The sequence below is a fragment of the Notechis scutatus genome, chromosome 2 (assembly GCF_049901735.1).
Source record: "Notechis scutatus isolate UNSWTSFEM ecotype Mainland chromosome 2, rNotScu1.2, whole genome shotgun sequence".
Taxonomy (NCBI): domain Eukaryota; kingdom Metazoa; phylum Chordata; class Lepidosauria; order Squamata; family Elapidae; genus Notechis; species Notechis scutatus.
Genome location: NC_142010.1, coordinates 248,071,150 through 248,090,418, shown reverse-complemented (window position 1 = coordinate 248,090,418; position 19,269 = coordinate 248,071,150). Strand labels below are relative to the sequence as shown.

The window sequence follows — 19,269 nt, the reverse complement described above, 5'->3', positions numbered from 1 at the left end:
TTTTAAGGAAAGAATGTGGACTTGTGTTATATCTTCTAGTGAAAACTTTCACTGTGTTGGAAAAAAAAAAGACTGGTTTATTTAAATTGCAATGTGTTCCCTAGGGATCGTCTACGCACTACTACCAACGTTCTGGGAGACTCCATTGGTGCAGGAATTGTCGAACATTTATCCCGCCATGAGTTACGGAACAAGGATGCTGAAATGGGCAACTCTGTGATTGAGGAGAATGAAATGAAGAAGCCTTACCAGCTGATTTCACAAGAGAATGAGAATGAAAAGCCCTTAGACAGTGAAACCAAGATGTAAAGTAGAGGAAAGTTGACACAAAGCACTAAAGATATGGAAAATGTACACTTTCTTTGGTCCTTCTGCTTGTTCCTCATTTCTTCTTGTATTCTCAAAGCACTGAAAAGGTTTAAGGATGAACTAGATGTTACGAAAGACATAGAGTCTGTGACATGCCTCCTCTGCCTTGTGATAGTTAGGTTAGAGCAATGAGCAACAGCAGGCTGTTGTTCCATGTGCCTCGCCTTGTTCCTTCCAGTAAGGAAGGCCAGAGGAGGACAAAGCAAAGCACAATATTTCCATGTCTCATATTGTGTTTACCTAGACATACTTTCTCTGGCCTGATGCCTTCCTGATGTGAGACTACAACTCCCAGAATTCTTAGGAAACATGCAGCAGCCATGCTGGTTAGAATTCTGGAAGTCATAATCCACTACATCTGTAGGACATATGGCTAGAGAAGACTGCACAATTGGTGCAGGAGAAAATAGTGATGGGATCAGTTGCACATTTTTCAAAATTGGTGAAATATATTCCAAATTCGTCACAGTTGAGATATAGAGCTATGTTCCATTAAAAAGATAATAGGCATTACACAAAGTGATATGCAACATTTTAATGGGTGATATTTTATCAAATTACCAAGCTTATTCAAGAAATATATATATATATATATCTCCTGTTAATGTGATTTCATTTAATAGAAGCTGTAACAGCAAAAACAGAAGAAATCCTGAAAGAGACTTCATTCGTTCAAATGCTACATGTTCTTAGCACCATCAAAAGTCAACTTTTGATATTTAATGCTATTCCCAGAGAAATTAATAGCAAATTTTGTTGTTGTTTTTTGTGTTTTTAAAAAGATAGTGTTTCCTCATTTCATTGCTGTTAGAACAGCACAAGTATGAATACATTTTTTCCTAAAGGATGAAATAAGTGGATAGTATTTCCCACAAATCATTATATTTATGAATTAAGCAAAAACTACTAATCACGTGTTCATTTCTAACCAATGGGATATTTTAGTATCCGAAAGAGGCTCATGCTTCTTGGTACTGTGCACCTTCAAATCCCATTGATTTTATATATCACAAACCTGCAAATACCTCTGTGTATGTGTAACATTATGACTCTCTTTTAGACGATAATATTTAGCACAAATACTGCTACTCATACACACTGTTTTTTTCCCCAGGATCATAGATCAAATGCACACACATTAAAAACATATGCACTTTGGAACAGAAAATTTATCTTAGTTACTTCATTGCTATGGACATATTGAATTATTGCTATCACAACAATTGTGATGTCATTATTTGATCAAGCAACTGTAAATATTCTTCTGATTTAATATAGTGAGGCTTAGATAAATTATAACCCACCAATCATATATAGTTTTCAGAAAGTAACTTCTTTTGCTTCTTATAGAAACTGCTAGTGTGATAGGATTATAAACAGGCTCCAGGAAGAGTACTATGGTTCATAAATTGTCTTAAATCTCAATTTACAACTGAGTTTTCAGTGGGAATTCAGATCCTCGCTGATTTATATCCATGTGACATTTCCAATCAATCATGGGAATTATAGTTTAGTCTGACGTTAAGAATCCGGTTGAAGATCCTTAGCCTACACAGAAACAGACACACACAAACACAGACACACACACTCCTTAAATTTACATGAAAAAGAAACCAATTTTAAGCCAATGAGAATTTTTGGCAAAGATTTAATCTAACTGTTCATCATCAACATTGCAACACTCCAGAAACATCCCTTGAATTTAGTATCCTAAAGACCAAGATATGAATTCTAAAACACCCATATTTGAAAAGAAACTCAAATGAAATAAAAACCCCTTATTTCCAGGGAGACTTTGCTGGACATTATGCACAATGCTAAGCCCTCATCATACAGATGAGCAAAAAGATCTCAAAAAAAAGAGGGAGCTCACACAGAGCTGACCTGCTATGATCAAACTAAGAAATACATTCACTTTCTCTTAGCAGCTTGCTTCTTGTTATATAGGAACTAGAGATTGCAGCTGAAAAGAAACTTACTGTAACCTAGCAAAAAAAATGAGGATTTGCTGTGATATAATTTATTTAATAATAGATTGCAGGTTATTTTAAACCACAATTCTTGATTGCACATAAAGGCCAGCCACCGGGAATCTGCTATTAAAAGAAAATTGGGTTCAGTTTGTCCTTCCTTGTTGCGTAAGAATGGCTCTCCCCAAAGTTCTTTCTACTAGTGATGTAGTCCTTGACTTACAACCAAAATTGAGCCCATAATTTATATTGATAAGTGAGACATTTGCTAAGTGAGTTTTGCCCCATTTTATGACTTTTCTGTTCATGATGGTTAAGGGACTCACTGCATTTGTCAATTTAGTCACATGGTTGTTAAGTGAATCTGGCTTTCCCATTGACTTTGCTTGTCAGAAGGTCACAAAAGGGGATCACATGACCCTGGGGACACAGCAACGGTCATAAATATGAACTAGTTGCTAAGCATCCAAATGTTGATCACTTACTTGACCATGGAGAGGCTGTAATGGTTGTGTGAAAAATGGTCATAGGTCACTTTTTTCAGTGCCATTGTAACTTTGAACAGTCACTAAACAAATGGTTGTAAGTTGAGGACTACCTGTACTAATTTGTGATTTATATTATATGCAATCCTAGCTAGTATGAGTTTAAATTAAACTTCTGCAGCTAAATTGTCTGCCTGTACTTAACCCTCTAGCAGGAAAGATTTTAGAATCTCTTGGCATCTCTTGACATGCAGATGGAACTCTAGGCAGCAGTGCCTACAAAGCATCTGTCAAGGTTCATAGAGAAACTACAGAGACAAAAATGCTTTCAGGAAGGGGAATCTTCCAAAATTTGGTTAAATTCATTTTTTTTTTACAAAAAAGATTAAGGATTAAAGACTAAACTTTCTATTCCACTACCACTTTCTCTATGTTAACAGCACCTATCTGATAGACCCTGCTAACAGAGAGGGGAGATAACTTTGTGTAAAAAGTAATACTAACGTGGTGCTTGATTATTTTTTATTAAGAAAAAGAGTATATAAAAAGAATAACGAAAAGATTTAATAAATATTGAAAGTATAAAAGACCTATTTTTTAAAGAGGCCTTCGGGACTAAGAAAGGACAGTTTTTTTAAAAAAACAACAATGGGATCAGATTGTGATTTTTGTACATTTGAAACTTGCTGTTTCACAGAGCCCATTTATATTTTTTAAAAATAAGATTTTTAAATTATATTTTACATGCATGGTCATAGGAGACAGGAGGAAAGCTTTATGCAAGCAGAATAATCTCTTCCTTCCTTGAAGGAAGAGAGTAAGGTTTATGACCTGTTACATTCCATACGTGCTGGACTCCAAAACCATTATTCCCTTTTCTTCTAGTCAGGAATAATGGGAAAATCCCACATTTGTAAGAGTCTGATTTCATAAGATGGTGTAAATATAAACATACATTGGTTGTATAGTTGTTGGAAGAGTACTTTAATAGCATTTTTGTAAAATAGGGCCGAATTATTCCTTAGAGCTGCCAATCTGATATTTCAAGTTTTGTTCATTTGTTCCCAAGACTGTAAGATTACCGAAAGCTACAAGACCTGCGATGTGTTTCATCCTGGCTAATTCTCAGAATTCTGCAGTTATGCCCTGGTTATTATTATTTTACAAAATGGTTAGTATTTCACATAAAACTTGACATTATCCAGTTTAAGCTAAGATAGCTGGCATTGTCTGATGGCACACAATACATTTTCAAGATTCAATTTCACAATTAGATTCAGAGCCACCAAGCATTACAAACAAATCTAGGCAGGTTAAAGAGAGAGATGATTTACAATAGAATTCTTGGATTTCTGAGTTTTGACGATCAAATGTGGGAATGATATTTCTATTTAACCCAGGCTTATAGCAGACCAACTCATTTTCTATCATCTGATGTTCAGAGTTTACAATAGACCTTTACTAGCCATCCCCTCTCCCCTTTATAAATCAATATAGTAAACACTATACTATAGTGATTTATAAAGGGGAATAGGCTCCCTTATGCTTTTCTAATCTCTCAGTTTCTATTCATTTTGCCTACTCGTGGAATAATTTTCAACGGAAGTAGTTTACAAATGAACAATCTGTTCATTGTGGCTAGTGAAGAGCCTTTCCTTACTACTAAGTAGGTTTAACATAAGCGAGGCCTACCTACAGGCCTTTGTATGTGAAAATCCATACAATCATAGGACAACAGCAAAGAGTTGGAATTTTGTATACTTCTTTATTTTCATTGTGGATTTTTATAACCCAGATCCAATAATCCTAATAGGAACCACAAACCACTCACAAGCCTGTATTTCCACTGGATGCCTCCTGTCGTGTTCCAGGCCAGGGATGGGCAATTAATTTTCCCAAGGGGCCACATGAGAAACTGGGACTAACCAATAGGCCTGTGGAAGGGACTCTACCCAATTGGCCTGTGAAAGTGCGTGCACGCACATACATAAACTAAAAAGCTAAAAAAGACAAAATAGCAGCCACCCTCAAAATAAAAGCAATGCAGTTGTGTTGCATGCTTGGCATATACTTATTTACATTTTATTTCTAATTTCCCATTGACCTCATTTGGGTTGGAAAGGAGCAGCCAAAGTTCCAGATGTGGCCAAGGGGCCATAAAATGCCCAGATCTGTTCCAGGCTATATTACAAATGCAGAATGAAAGATGGTTCCACATGATAGCGACAATGCCCTTTCTAGGGGTAAAAGCCCCACCCTAAATTCTTGCTGTTGCTTAATGGCGCCTTTTGAGGGACATTGTCAAACTGATAACACACACAAAAAGCTGGCTTGAAGTTTCTGAAACGCGTTGAGGATTATCTTAAAAGTGTGACAGGTGAATAAAACCACGCAAAGATTTAACATTTCAGGTTGTTAAAGTGGGATTGTTGAAGTTGTAGTGATAGTCTCTGAATGATGGAAGTACTTTAGGTAGGCAGGAGACCTGCTTAGCTTTCCCTTTGAAAAAGAATGGGAATTAACTCAGTGTGTCTGATGTTGTTTAAAGTAATGCAAAGCTCTTATGTAATCTCTGACTGTACGCAGTAAATGGATGTGCCTTTTTTAATTTGTATCTTTTTGCGCTAACAAAAAGAAAATCTAGATTAGAGACAGGTGTTTTCTGAAAATGTAACTAGAGATATTTTTATAGTGGTACTGTAATATGTACAAAGTTAATATTAAATTGTATGGAATAACTTTTACTATGGTTTGGTTTTGAACGGATACTATTTTTGGAAAGGGGCTGAAAAGATTTTCATGTAAAGAGCTATCATTCCATGCTGTCACTTTAGGAGAAAATGGTATTACAAAGTGTGACAGTTCTTTAACTTTATACTAACTCTGTTTCTTACAAAAATCATGAGCCATAGAATATTCTCTCTCTTGTGCCTATTCTGAGTTGGCAATTGATGCACCCAGGGTGTGGCTTGAGAAATATTACTTTGTAGGTATATTTTCAATTAAAAAGCAAATAGTTTTACATTATTCTTTTTGAACAGTGTGGTCTTTTTCTCCTCAGTGAATAATGAGTCTTGAGGTGTGTTAGAATCTATACACTTGCTCACATTTACAATAGCAATTTATTATACATGTTGGCCTTGGTCCTAAGAATGCTCACCCAGACCTAAACCTGACTTCATCCAGGAAAGATAAAGGTAAGAATGCACTTTGTGAACTCACTGCTACGTTTTAACAGGGTTTTCTTTTTTTGGCAGAAATAATTTAACACTGCAGTCTTCCAAGATGTTTTCTTTCAACTTCAGTGTTACTCTCATCATAGCTAAAAAATAACTACAAAATCCAGACAGCAAAAAAGAGTTGCCTATGTCTGTGCTGCAAAATATTATTTGTCCAGATTTTTGCAGCCAGATAAGAGAAAACAAGGTGGAATAGTGTGATATATGTCAGTGGTCGCTAACCGGTGGGCCACAGCGAAATCTCACCCCAGAGCACCTACACAAAGCAATTAATCCAGGCTACGCAGAAACACAAGGCTGCGCTGCCCACATGGCCTGCGGGAACCCTCCCCTCCCACTCACTCTTACCTGGTAAACTTGCCTGCTAAATTGCTATTTTTCCTTTTTCCGACCATCATCTGTTCTGCTGTGCTGGGAGATTTAGATTAGCTAGGAAGCAGGAAATGGTTGGATTTCTTGCTTTCTAGCTAGTCTTTAGATCTTCGGCTCAGCACAGCTAACCTTCCTTAGGACTGAAGTTTGCTTGCAAGCAAATTCAGTGCAGACTCATGGCAAGCAAATTTGAGAGACTGAGCTAGCCGATGGCAGATAGATAGATCACTGAATGATTCTGTGAGCAACTCAATCGGCCTGCTTTGCCTGATTTTGGGTAAAAGTTGCTCTATTTTTTATAAAAATTCAATATTTATATAAATATTTATAATATTTACATACACGCCATTCCCAGAGCCACACCCACAAATTAGGCCACATCCACAGAACCGGTTAGTGGTCCCTGGGATCTAAAATTATGAGTTTGATGGTCCCTGAGGTCCAAAAGGTTGGCGACCCCTGATATATGTTAACTTACTTTAAACTCTGTTGTGGGACATCTGCCATTCCCCTTTCCATAAGCATACACAATTGAACGCATATTTGCACATCACAAAAAGAGATTGAGTCAGTTTGTATTGCATTCTAAGCCAAGCTAAAAATGTGAGTTTACCTATAACCACGATCCTACGTTTGTTCCAAATTTGAGGAGTTAATCTATCATTAATTTCTTCTTTCAGTGTCTGGACAGAATCAGCAGCTAACACTATACCAGGTGCACTAGCAGCTTCTTTCCTCTAGTTCTATTTTCAAATCCTCAGGCATTGGTGGGCTGCAAGGAAGTGGAAACTAAGGAGGTATATAGAAAGAGGAAACCTAAAGAATGTTGAGAGAGGCTGGTTTCATATGTCATTACTCCAACTTGATTAAGTTAAGTTCATTCCCATGGATGGGGGAGTGGAAATATCACTGTCACCAACCATGAAGTTGGCATAGATTCTGGAATGTCCAAAAACTGCAACTGAAAATGGGTTGCTATATCATCTGGCATGGATCCAAAAATAAATCTCTTAACTATGATTTATACTCAGCTAGACATGTGAACATCCTTGAATGCATTTACAGTGTTATCCCAGGAAAATGCATCCCATATATATAATATTGAAAGGAATGTCTTGCCTTCTATTAGCACAAAACTCTATTTCTCACCGTAGCCCAGAATAATAATGCTCTATTTTCATTCCAATATTTTATCAGAGACCACATGGAAAAAGGTCTAGATTTTGTAGATTGCTCTACAAACATCCTTATGACCAAAAGGTGGCAACAGCAATGCAGAAAGTTCTAGCTCTTTGCTGTCATCTAATAATCATTGGAATATCTGCAGGCCGGATATGGTAACCCTACCATACGATCTTCAGTTAGTCCATATAACAAACTTTTCCACCCAGAGTTCTTTGGAAAATGACTTCCTCCCAAGTTATGTACCAGCGAGCATAATGCAAATATTCTATCTATATGCAGTCAGTGAAGTGTCTGAATTGAATCTGATCTTGGTGATAACGTCCTTACTGTTTTCTTAAGTGTTTTGCAAATTTCTTCTTCCAGGTTGATTTTTCACATCTAGCTTGATGGTGATGAAACATAAACTTGGTTGCTGGCTTTTACAGAATATTAATATCTCAAACTTTATTAGATGTTAGGAAATATTAAATTAGTTTAACTAACAATATTATTATCCATGGTATTAAAGCATGTGCAGTATTGTATTCTAGTAAAGCAGATAGGCATGTCCAGATATATTGGATTACAACAAATATCATTTCTGTTGGCTAGAATTCTATATTGTCATCACATCACATTTGAAAGAAATAATAAAATAGTGTCCCTTAAGAATAGTGAAAGACAACTCACAAGATCATCTGTTATTTGCATATGTGGAAAAATAGAGGACTCCTCCTAGAAGAACTAGAATGACTCCTGGATTCCAGAAATTATAACACTATGTTCTTTCAACTTTATTGCTGAATAGCATATATTCACTGTTTTTTTCCCCAGAAGCACTGTATCCTGTTCATCCAATTTCTCTTCTTACAAAATAGCAATAGCACTTAGATTTGTATACCGCCTCATAGTGCTTTACAACCCTCTCTAAGGGATTTACAGTGTCAGCGTATTGCCCCCAACAATCTGGGTCCTCGGAAGGATGGAAGGCTGAGTCAGTCTTGAGCCATTCAGAATCAAACTCCTGGCAGCAAGCAATGAGTTAGCCTGCAGTACTGCATTCTGACCACTACACCACACCACCATGAGTGCTATAGGAAATAGCTATAAGTTTCAGAACTTTTTATGGCATGCTTCCTTAAAACAAGGAAAAGCTAATTCAAAGGAAGTGATTTCAGCTGGACATATTCTGAAGTAGATTTTTCATACAAAGTAACATATATAGGAATTGATGGTAAGTACAGACAAGCTCATACCAGCTTAAATCAGAACTGAGCCAACAATCCAGGGTTCTCAATGAAGAACATCATAAACCCTTTGTTATTCTACACCCCCCAGCTCCCCAATAAGTGCTAATTTTATTCATATTGACTGCATTCACTCAGTACATTGAACCCAGTTGTTGAGACAACCCATTTTCTGGATTCACAAAGTACATTGAAACATAAAGGCACCACATCCTAAGGCACAAGAAACAAGGTTAGCATTAATCAAACATATTGTGAAAAACCAACTGTTGGGTCTTTGTCTTGTTTCTCTAAGTGTGTGCCATTTTCCCTCCGTCTCTATTCTAGTTTATATGCCATTCCAATCTTGAAAGTTTGAGTGGTCTTCATAATACAATAAGTACCATTTCCCTGAAAATAAGACCTATCCCCAAAATAAGACCTAGCATGTTTTACATGTGTACCTTATATAAGCCCCCCCCCCCCCCCAAATAAGCTCTACTTAAAAGCCTGTGCAGCCGGCTGGCCTCCCATTCCATCTGGTTGTTTGAAGAGATGCAGCCGCAAGATGGGGTCTGGAGCTGCCTGATGCACCACACACTGGCTTACCTCAGGGCCCCTGCAGCCAGGCCATCCCCCGACACCTGTTTTGTGGTGGCAGCACCAGCAAGAGCCCATATGGCCGCCAGCCCACTTCTGCTCCACCCCCCACCTCACCTCAGGCCCGTGGCTTCAGCACGTTGCTTGGCCTCCTGCTCTGTTGTGGCTGTGAGCAAGCAGAAGAAGTGGGCCGGTGGCCATGTGGGATCCTGTTGGATGGGGCTGCCGCTGTGAGGCAAGGCAAGTGTTGGGGCATGGCTGGCCTGGCTGCAGGAGCCTGAGGTAAGCCAGTGTGGGGTGTGTGGGACAACTCCACCCTCTACCCCACAGTTGCACTAGGGCACCATGCTGCCTCCTGCCCCATCAAGATTTACATGGAAAATTAAGACACTCCCCAAAATAAGCCCTAGTGCTTATTTTGACGCCCAAAAGAAAATAAGACAAGATCTTAGTTTCAGGGAGACACAGGTTTTAAGTTCATTTACTTTCCCCAAGCTCATCTCATTAACTTCATATTAGAACTGTATTGTTTGTGATTCGACCATTTCGCTTCCTTATGGTATGCCCAGAAAACTTGAAGGAAAAATATAGAGAGTTTAAACTGGGTGCAGAATGGTACTTATGCATTGGGCTGTCTCCTCTTCTCCCCAACCTGCTTATATGCATTCGGAGAACAGAATCAACATGGATTCTTTCTATCACTTGCAAGTAACTTGTACTATTTCTCGGCTGCCAAGGAAACTGGAGGGAAAACTAGAATTCCGGGGCTTGAATCTTTATTATGTCAGAAGATGTGTACAATACAGATGTATTCTACACATGTATTCGTGTGTGTGTATGTGTGTGTGTGTATGTATATATATATATGTGTGTGTGTGTGTGTGTGTGTGTGTGTTAAGTTTTCGCGGGTATTTATAGGTATGGTATTCAGCTCTGTTCGAGTATTTTCCCATTTCGGCAGAATCTCATCTGCCATCATTAGGCTTGTGTATTGTGTTCATCTGTGAGTCAGGCTTTCACGGCTGTTTCTGTTTTAAATTTGGTGCTAACCTACTGCTGTGTTAGAATGGTTTTTTCATCATCCTGATTGGTTGGGAGTCTTGGTCTGTGTTTATTGGTCTTGGAGTTTGCTGTGGGACTCGTTGGTAAGGGCTAGTTTCCAGATGTCTGGTAGGTGAGAGGCATCGTCCCGTTTATTCATGTTATGTGGGTGTTTCTCTATGTCGATGGTTTCCCTGATTATTCTCTTGTTGAAGTGTTCATTATTGGAGATTAATTTGGTTCCCTCAAAATTAATTTCATGTCCTGTGGCTTTGAGGTGCTGGAAAAGGGAGGAAGTATTTTCTTCTTTTCTGACTGCATTCTTGTATTCTGTGGTGTGTGCATTTATTCTCCTGTTAGTTTGTCCAATGTATGTGGCTGGGCAATTGTTGCATGGTGTTTCATAAACTCCTGGGTTTTCTAGTTGGATCTTGTCTTTGGGGTTTCTTAGGATGTTGGCTATTTTTTGGTCAGTGCCAAAGGCTGTCCTGATATTGTGTTTGTGTAGAATTTTGCTGATTTTGTCTGTGGTGCCTTTGATGTAGGGGAGGAGGGCGATACCGTTGTCCTGTTCTGTGTCTCGGTTTCTGGGGGGTGTCTCCCTTAGGATTAGGTTGGTAATTGTGCTTCTTTGGAATCCATTGGAAATTAATACATTTGTGAGGGTGTGTAATTCTGTTCTCAGGTGGTCTTTGTCGGCTAGGCGTTTGGTTCTGGAGATGAGGGTCTTGGCTACAGAGTTGATCTGTGCAGGGTGGTGATGGGATTGTGCATTTAAGTAGTGGTTGGTGTGTGTTTTCTTCCGGTGGATGGTGTGTCCTAGGGAGCCATTGAGTTTTTTTGTAAATTAGGACCTCCAGGAAGGGAAGTTGGTTGTTGGCTTCTGTTTCCATGGTGAAATGTATTTTGGGGTGTAGGCTGTTGAGGTGTGTGAGGAAGTTGTCCAGTTTTTCTTTCCCATGTGGCCAAATTACAAAAGTGTCATCTATATATCTAAGCCAGAGTTTGGGTTTGGGTTTGGATTTGTCTAGAGCATTGGTTTCAAGTGTTCCATGTATAGGTTAGCGATACACACACACACACACACACACACACACACACACACACATGAAACTTCAAAGCATCCCAGAATACTAAAGAAATAATGAGTGGATCATTGTCTTTGCACTGAACTTCATACATCAAACCTAATAATTTTGCCAACACTGAGTGTCATGGAATATGTTTCAACATAGTTCCATTAAAGAACATGTGATGCTTTTATCATTTTAGATGAATCAGAGCAGTACATCTCTTGAGAAGGAATACTATTAAAGTGGTTGCCTAAATTATCCTTTAAATGTAATATAAAAAATTAGATTAGTTTTTAATTGCCTCACTACAAGAGAGGCTCATCCCCATTAAACAGATTAATATTTTTAATCATTTGTGGCAAGTGGAAATCCCCTAATTGTTTTGTACTCAAACTTCAGTTTCTGGAATGTTAATTATGGATGCAAACAAGTGGCAACATATCAATAGAATATTCAATAAACCTTTGTGTAATTACATACATACATATTTTTAAAGTATGGTCTAAGAAAGACCAGAGGGATTTTAAATCTTAATTTCAAATTACACAAACCTTCAGAGAACTTTTCATAAGTGTCTGCTAAGGCTGTGCATTTATTTTATATGATTAGGGTTACTTGTTATTTTTAAAATTTATAGCTCATGTTTCACCTTAGCCAGATTTTTTAAATGATTAAGATTATGAATATTGTATAAATAGTTGCCAAGATCATTTTATGTAAATAAGCACTGAGAACTGCCAGATTACAGTAGGATAAAAATAAAATCAGAGTTGTGTTTGACCTTGGGTGGGTGGGGGGGCATGGCCAGGGTGACTATGGCCAGCTCAACGTCACTCATCAAGGCTCCATTTTCGGCTGCGACGTCCTCCTGCAGCCCTCTGCCAGCAAAAACGGAGCTCAGAGGGGCTCCATTTTCACTGGAAATGGGGCTGCAGAAGGTTGTTGCAGCTGAAAGCAGAGCCTTGGAGGGCCTCCATTTTCTCTGGTAGAGGCATTTGACACCCCTGGTATAAGGTCTCCAGAGACTGGACTAGACTATCAAAGTCTCTTCCAACCTTATTATTCTATGTTCTATGTTCTTTATAAAATCCCTAGATACGAAGCAACCACTTCCACAATTGACCTAGAAGACAGCTTATTGATGTCTGAAGTTGGTCCCAGCAGCAGAGCTAAAGGCACACAATACAAAGGTGTTTCTAAATGGAGACCGGATGGGATCCGACAGAGAAGAAGGTGGCAAAATGTTTGTGGTCAGCAACCAGCAGGCAATTGTGAAGTGAGAGGAACTATATTGTGCATGTGGGCAGGGAGACAGTTTTCCAGGGGTGTGTTTTCTGTGGTTTGGCAGAGAGTCTGGGGTTGCTTTAAGCCTATTTTAGAAAATGCACTGCAGTTGATGAGTGTTTCGTAACTCAGTGGTTGAAATTTGCTGCCAATTAATACAGAAGATCTGAGGGGCTCAGAATGGATTAAGGCACTCTTTTCCTCCCTGAGGCTTCTGCTTGACTATCTTTTTGCTAGAAACAAGAGCTCAGTTATAGAAAAACCAGGAAAAAAAAACAACCTTTCATCTATTATGAAAACTATGCTCTCTAGCTACTCTTTTAAACAGCACGAACTTAGGTTGGTCACTGACTGCTGAAAAGAAAATTGGAGCTGCCAGGAACTAAAACTAATAGAATGGTTTCACTCAAAGCATGAACTTCACTACAAATCACACTTATTTGGTGAATAAATTATGCAGCTAAAAAAAACCTAACAATACTATTTTTATTTGCCAGAGCTCACATGAAAATAGAAAGGGTCTGTCAGCACTATATTTACTGTTTCTATGTTTTACCTGTGGATGAGGCTGCATCCAGGTATTTGTGAAAAAAAAGTTATAATTAGCTTAATTAACACAGGCTCACATACACCCAGACAAAAGCAGACATTCTCACTGTGCAATTCTAGTTAACCTAAAACAGTAGAGTAGAGATTCAAAAGACTAAATATAAAAACTTGGCTCTCGTTTCTGACAGACTGATCCATTGAACATATGGTTTTTGTGAAATCATAAAAATAAACATTGAATACCCTTTTTCTAAGGAGTCTTGGGCTGTAAGAAGTATCCTAAAAACAGTACTGTATGGAAAATATAGGTCCCAGAATATATGTTGTAATCATCTTCAAAATGTAGACATATTGACTAGAGAGGGAGAAAGAAACTAATGTAAATGCAGTTGGATTGTAGACTTGAAGAAACAGTAGGAACAGTTTTATTGAAATTTTCATCCTAAATATCACTAATATAATGAATGCTGCAATAGCAATAGCACTTATATACAGCTTCAGGGTGTTTTACAGCCCTCTCTAAGCAGTTTACAGTGTCAGTATATGCCCCCAACAGCCTGGGCCCTCATTCTTACCCTGATGAGAAACAGTTTAGTTTTATTGGTGAAGGAGAATATTTGTAGCTCAAGTTTGAAATGAAATTAGTGCTGTTTGAGCTTGAACACTGATGTTGTTGCCTAGTTTGGGTAATGAAACATCTGCGAAAAAGCAACCAAGTTCAGAGTGCACCAAAGACCTCTCAATTGTACTTTTTAAACTATATTTGCTTAGATTATACATAGAAAGTTGAACATAATAAAAGCATTGTTTGCTCATTGATTCCTGCATTAATCCTGCTTTTTGCATGATCACTGCAAAAGACTATAAAAATTAGAGTTAAAATGAAAATATGTGGATTGCATGACACCATCAAAGAGAAGGAGAAATTTCCAGAGTACAGCCATTCTACCTGTTAAACAGTGAAGCTCTCAAATGTTGCCACTGGTAGTGGAAGAGGTAGAATCCCACTGTTGCACCAATTGCTTACCAACAGGGGTGGGATTCAAATTTTTAACAACCAGTTCTGTGGGTGTGGCTAGGTGGGCATGGTCATGTGACTGGGTGAGTGAGACATTTTTTTCCAGCCACCCCCTCCCATTTTTTGCCTCCTGGGCCTCAGGGAAGCCTCTGGGGGGGTGTTTTTGCTCCAGGGAAGCTTTTGTGGGGGTAAGACAGTGAGGGGGATCCCGGCATAGCTGATCATTGGAACAGCTGATCATAGGGAGGGGAAGAAAAAAAATACCTTAAGGAGTGACTGGGCGGGGAGAATGCAGTCAGGATGTCGGGCATGCGCACAATGTCTAGCATGTGTGATAAGGACTGACTGGGCGGGGAGGGGAGAGGCAGGTGGAGAGGGGAGGGGCCAGCCAGGGGCATGATTTACCAGTTCCCCGAACTGCGCAGAATCATAACAACCAGTTCTATAGAACTGGTCCGAACTGGTAGAATCTCATCCTTGCTTAACAAGCATTATTTAAGTGCTCGTGTTGACTTTCCAAGCCCTGAATCGCTTAAGTCCTATCTAATGGCTTCTCCAATCTAGCCGTTAGGAAACATTCTGGTGTTGTTATAGAAACTGCCTCTCCGTTAACCTTTATTACATTCTTGGCAGGACTAGACTTCCTGTCTCAGGAACTTCTCTGGAGGTTTTTTTCCCCTCCTTGGCTGGTACTTTGCTTGTGTGGAGTGACCATTCAAAGTTACAATGGCACTGAAAAAAGTGACTTATGACCATTTTTCACACTTATGACTGTTGCAGCCATGAGAAGCCAGGCGAGGAGATGCGTGCCTCGATGTAAGTGATATTGAGTTGGCCATGCCCAGCCAATAACATGACCACCAAGCCACACCCACCACCTAAGCCATGCCCACAGAACCGGTTGTTAAAAATTTTGAATCCCACCCCTGAGTAGGATGTTAGGAAACATCTCCATGTTAGCAAAATACTTAAAATACAAAAAATTAATGTTTTGCCTTTAAGAAAATATGTACCACTTGAACAGAAAGATGTGTGCTTGTGTGTATGTGTGTGTTTGTGTGTGTATAGAATGTAGAATGAATAAAATTAAATATTGCACGATCCAAAATCTCTAAGGTAAATAATGGAATAAACATACATTTAACCAAATTAGCCTTTTAATTATTTTCCCCCAATGATCACTGCTTTATAAATATTATAAATGCTTTAATAAGAAACTAGTAAAACAACACCTTTAAAAAGCAGTAAGCAGTACTGTAGAAATAAGACTTATAAGAAGACTTACAAGAAATAAAACAATATACAATGTAACCTTTAATCATTAAAATGTTACATAATTATACTTAAGTATAATTAAGCATCACATTGAAATTGTAAATTTGAAAATTTACCCTCCTCTATCCTGTTTAACATCTACATTAAACTGTTAAATAATGCAATCTATTGGGGCTGGATATTATCAGTGTATGGATACCACTCAACTGTACATTTCTACCCTAAAGTACTAGTGTACTGCATCCAGTTTTGGTCACCATACTATAATAAAGATGTTGAGACTCTAGAAAACGTACAGAGAAGAGCAACCAGGATGATTAGGGGACTGGAGGCTAAAACATACAACGAACGGTTGCAGGAACTGGGCTTGGCTAGTCTAGTGAAGAGAAGGACCAGGGGAGACATGATAGCAATCTTCCAATATTTGAGGGGCTGCCACAGAGAGGAAGGGGTCAAGCTATTTTCCAAAGCACCTGAAGGCCAGACAAGGAATAATGGATGGAAGGAGATTTAACGTGGAAATATGCAGAAATTTTCTGACAGTGAGAACAATCAACCAATGGAACACCTTGCCCTCAGAACTTGTGGGAGTGCCATCACTTGAGACTTTCAAGAAGAGATTGGACTCCCATCTGTCAGAAATGGTGTAGGGTCTCCTGCTTGGGTGGGGGAGTTGGACTAGATGACCTACAAAGTCCCTTCCAACTCTGGTTATCTGTTATCTGTTACCCTGAGATGCACAGGTGAAGCTATCAAGTTCCTAACCTATTGTCTGGGTCTGGATGGGAAGGAACAGTCTTTGATTCAATCCTGACATATCTGATTGGATGTTTGGGTCCCTGGATCATATATATGTAGACTGCACAGTGTACTGGAGTCCTGAAAGGCCCTCTTCCCAGATCTGTCTAGTGAAGCCCCTGTCATGTTTTTATTGCTATAGTTGCTTCTTTCAAGGTTGCTTCCTTTGAGTATGCTTATTTTGAGGGGCAGGGAGAGGGTGGGGGGACAAGAAGAGGTGGTGGAGGAGGAGGAGGAGGAGGAGGAGACATTTGTATTTATTCTTTGCAATATATCAAACAGATAACCACATATTTTGTACAAGAAAGACAGAGACATGGAGCTCTGGATGAGGATGTCTATGTGAGGGGGAAATGGTGGAATAGCAACTGAATTGTGATGAAGTCATCATAAAAATGCTACAGCTTATATATTTCCATTGTACATCATGACTCAAGACTTAACTGCTGTGTTTGATGGTTCTTTATGTACTTGTCACTTTGATGTGACAGTTTCTTAGTAGGTAAAGACTGGTTGGACGAAAATGTGGGGGATAGTCTGAGCCCCAGCTGCTGAAAGCCTTTGGTCTGTCCTCGCAAAGTCTTTCCAAAGGTTGCCACTTATTTTCAAACTGAACATAAACATTCTTGAAAAACCTAGATAATGCAGTTGTACAACCATTATGATTTAACTCTCCAGGAGCAGCCAGAAAGAAGAATTTCTGCTTAACCTCCTAGGAATTATTTAGTGGCATCCTGTTGTTTATTTAACATGGGAAGGAGATCCCCATTTTGGAGCTAGTTGTCCTTGATATTTTGAATTAGGGTTAGGATGTAAAAGAGTCTCCATGAGAAACCTAGGAGAAACATAAAAGTAAGCTGAATGCTGTTGGAACTTATTACAAGAAGTGTCTATGATACAAAAGAAGAATGATTGGGTCAAGAATGATTGGATGCTGAACAGAGGTGGTATTCAGCAGGTTCTAACCAGTTCTGGAGAGCTGATAGTGGAAATTTTGAGTAGTTCAGAGAACCAACAAATACCACCTCTGAATGCCCACCAAGCCACGCCCACAGAACCGGTAGTAAAAAAAAAAATTGAATCCCACCGCTGGTGCTGAACAGTGATGGGCTGCAACCGGTTTAATAACCAGTTCTCTGAGCGTGTTCTTCGTGCTCTTTGCATTCTTCGCATGTGTGCAGCATTCAAAAAACACCAATTTGAACCTCTACAGGGCAGCCCCAGTAAATAGAGCAGCTGAGGGGTGTGAAACCTGTTAAGCCTGGATTCCCCAACGGGTGTTAAGGAAAACAAACTAAACAGAATGTGCAGCGAAGTCAGATAGGAAGACAGGTAAATGTGAGATAAGTTTTATAGTTAACACGCAGTAAAAATACAGATACGCTTGTGCTATCAAAAATATAATTTATTCCATTTAAGAATTATAGCATAGTCATGTAAACAGTCCATTAGTCAAATACCAAATTCAGTCAAGTCTTGTCGAGGATACTCTAATTGCAAAGTCCGCGTCGAATAGCCAGTGTCAGTACACATATAATAAATCTGTCCAAAACTTATCTTCTCTCCGTTGAGAAATATCTTCAAAGTAATCCAACACTTCTTCTCCTCCCCATCCAGCAAGAATGCAGTCTTCAATAAGCCAGCCAGCCACTCTGAAAAAGACGGAAATATAGGACAGGATAGGGTGGAGGCAGGTGTGTGGGGCCAGCTGATTGTTGGAACTACCAGTTCTCTAGAACCGGCTTGAACCGGCAGCAGCCCACCACTGGTGCTGAATGGATGAGGATCAAAGGCAAAAATTAGTGACCAACGTGAAAGTAGAATGTTGAAGTGGCTTGGACCTATAAAGTATCTTGGACATAAAAAGAGAATGAATGAGGGTTATTCATAGAACAAGTACACTGAAGAAAAATAAATGGTCAAGAAGAAGAAAAGCAAGAAAAATGTGTCTGGTGTAGATGTGACAGTGATTGAAGTTGTGCACGGATACGGTTGAAACAGGGATGGGTTGCAAAGATAAAGAGGCATTGAATGTTATTGGTGGATGGTGCTAGTGTAAACTAAATTCAGTTAAATTTTCTTTCCTTGTTCTTATTTTATTGCTTTAATTTCTTCGGCAATTTCTTACTGATTTCAACAAAAGGTAATTGCATGCTGCTGAATTTGTTTGTACCATCTCTAGAAAGAGATTTATTTTCCAGCTCTGACTAAGAAACCAGTTGCATCCTTTGCAGAAGGAGAGAAGTCTGTTATATGAGTGATGCAAGTGAGAGTGGCTTCAAAGCTGGATTACTTACATTATCCTCTACATCAGGGGTGTCCAACCTTGGCAACTTTAAGACTTGTGGACTTCAACTCCCAGAATTCCTCAGCCAGCTTTGCTGGCTGAGGAATTCTGGGAGTTGAAGTCCACAAGTCTTAAAGTTGCCAAGGTTGGACACCCCTGCTCTACATGATCGTTGAAGATACAGGTATTACAGCCAGTTTGATTTCGTGGCTAAGGCGGGATATCATGGTCTTAGTCGTCAAAACGTATACTGGATATGTTCATTGCCTTGAGTTGTTTATAAACATAATAAAGCTGGAAGAATGAATGAATGAATGAATGAATGAATGAATGAATGAATGAAATTTTCAGTCTTTAAACAACCATATAGTTGCTATTTGCTTTCCAAGACCAATACATGTGTAAATATTTACATATGATAGTTTACCTAGATCTTTTAATTGTTTCGTTTTTACTTTTGTTGAACTTTTTAAATACTCTAGTTCATTCCCCCCATGTAGAAATAGCACTTAGACTTAT

The 19,269-nt window shown here is 38.9% G+C and overlaps 1 protein-coding gene across 3 annotated transcripts in view; it reads left to right on the top strand.

The window, feature by feature from the left end:
• SLC1A3 (solute carrier family 1 member 3) overlaps positions 1-5,851 on the top strand; it is a 51,945-nt gene extending 46,094 nt beyond the window's left edge. For all 3 annotated transcript variants that reach the window (XM_087958511.1, XM_087958510.1, XM_087958512.1), the window contains one exon: positions 105-5,851. In XM_087958511.1, the coding sequence (XP_087814637.1) occupies positions 105-309 (205 nt within the window). In that variant the 3' untranslated portion in view covers positions 310-5,851. The remainder of the gene's footprint in view (positions 1-104) is intronic.
• Positions 5,852-19,269: the final 13,418 nt, after the last annotated feature.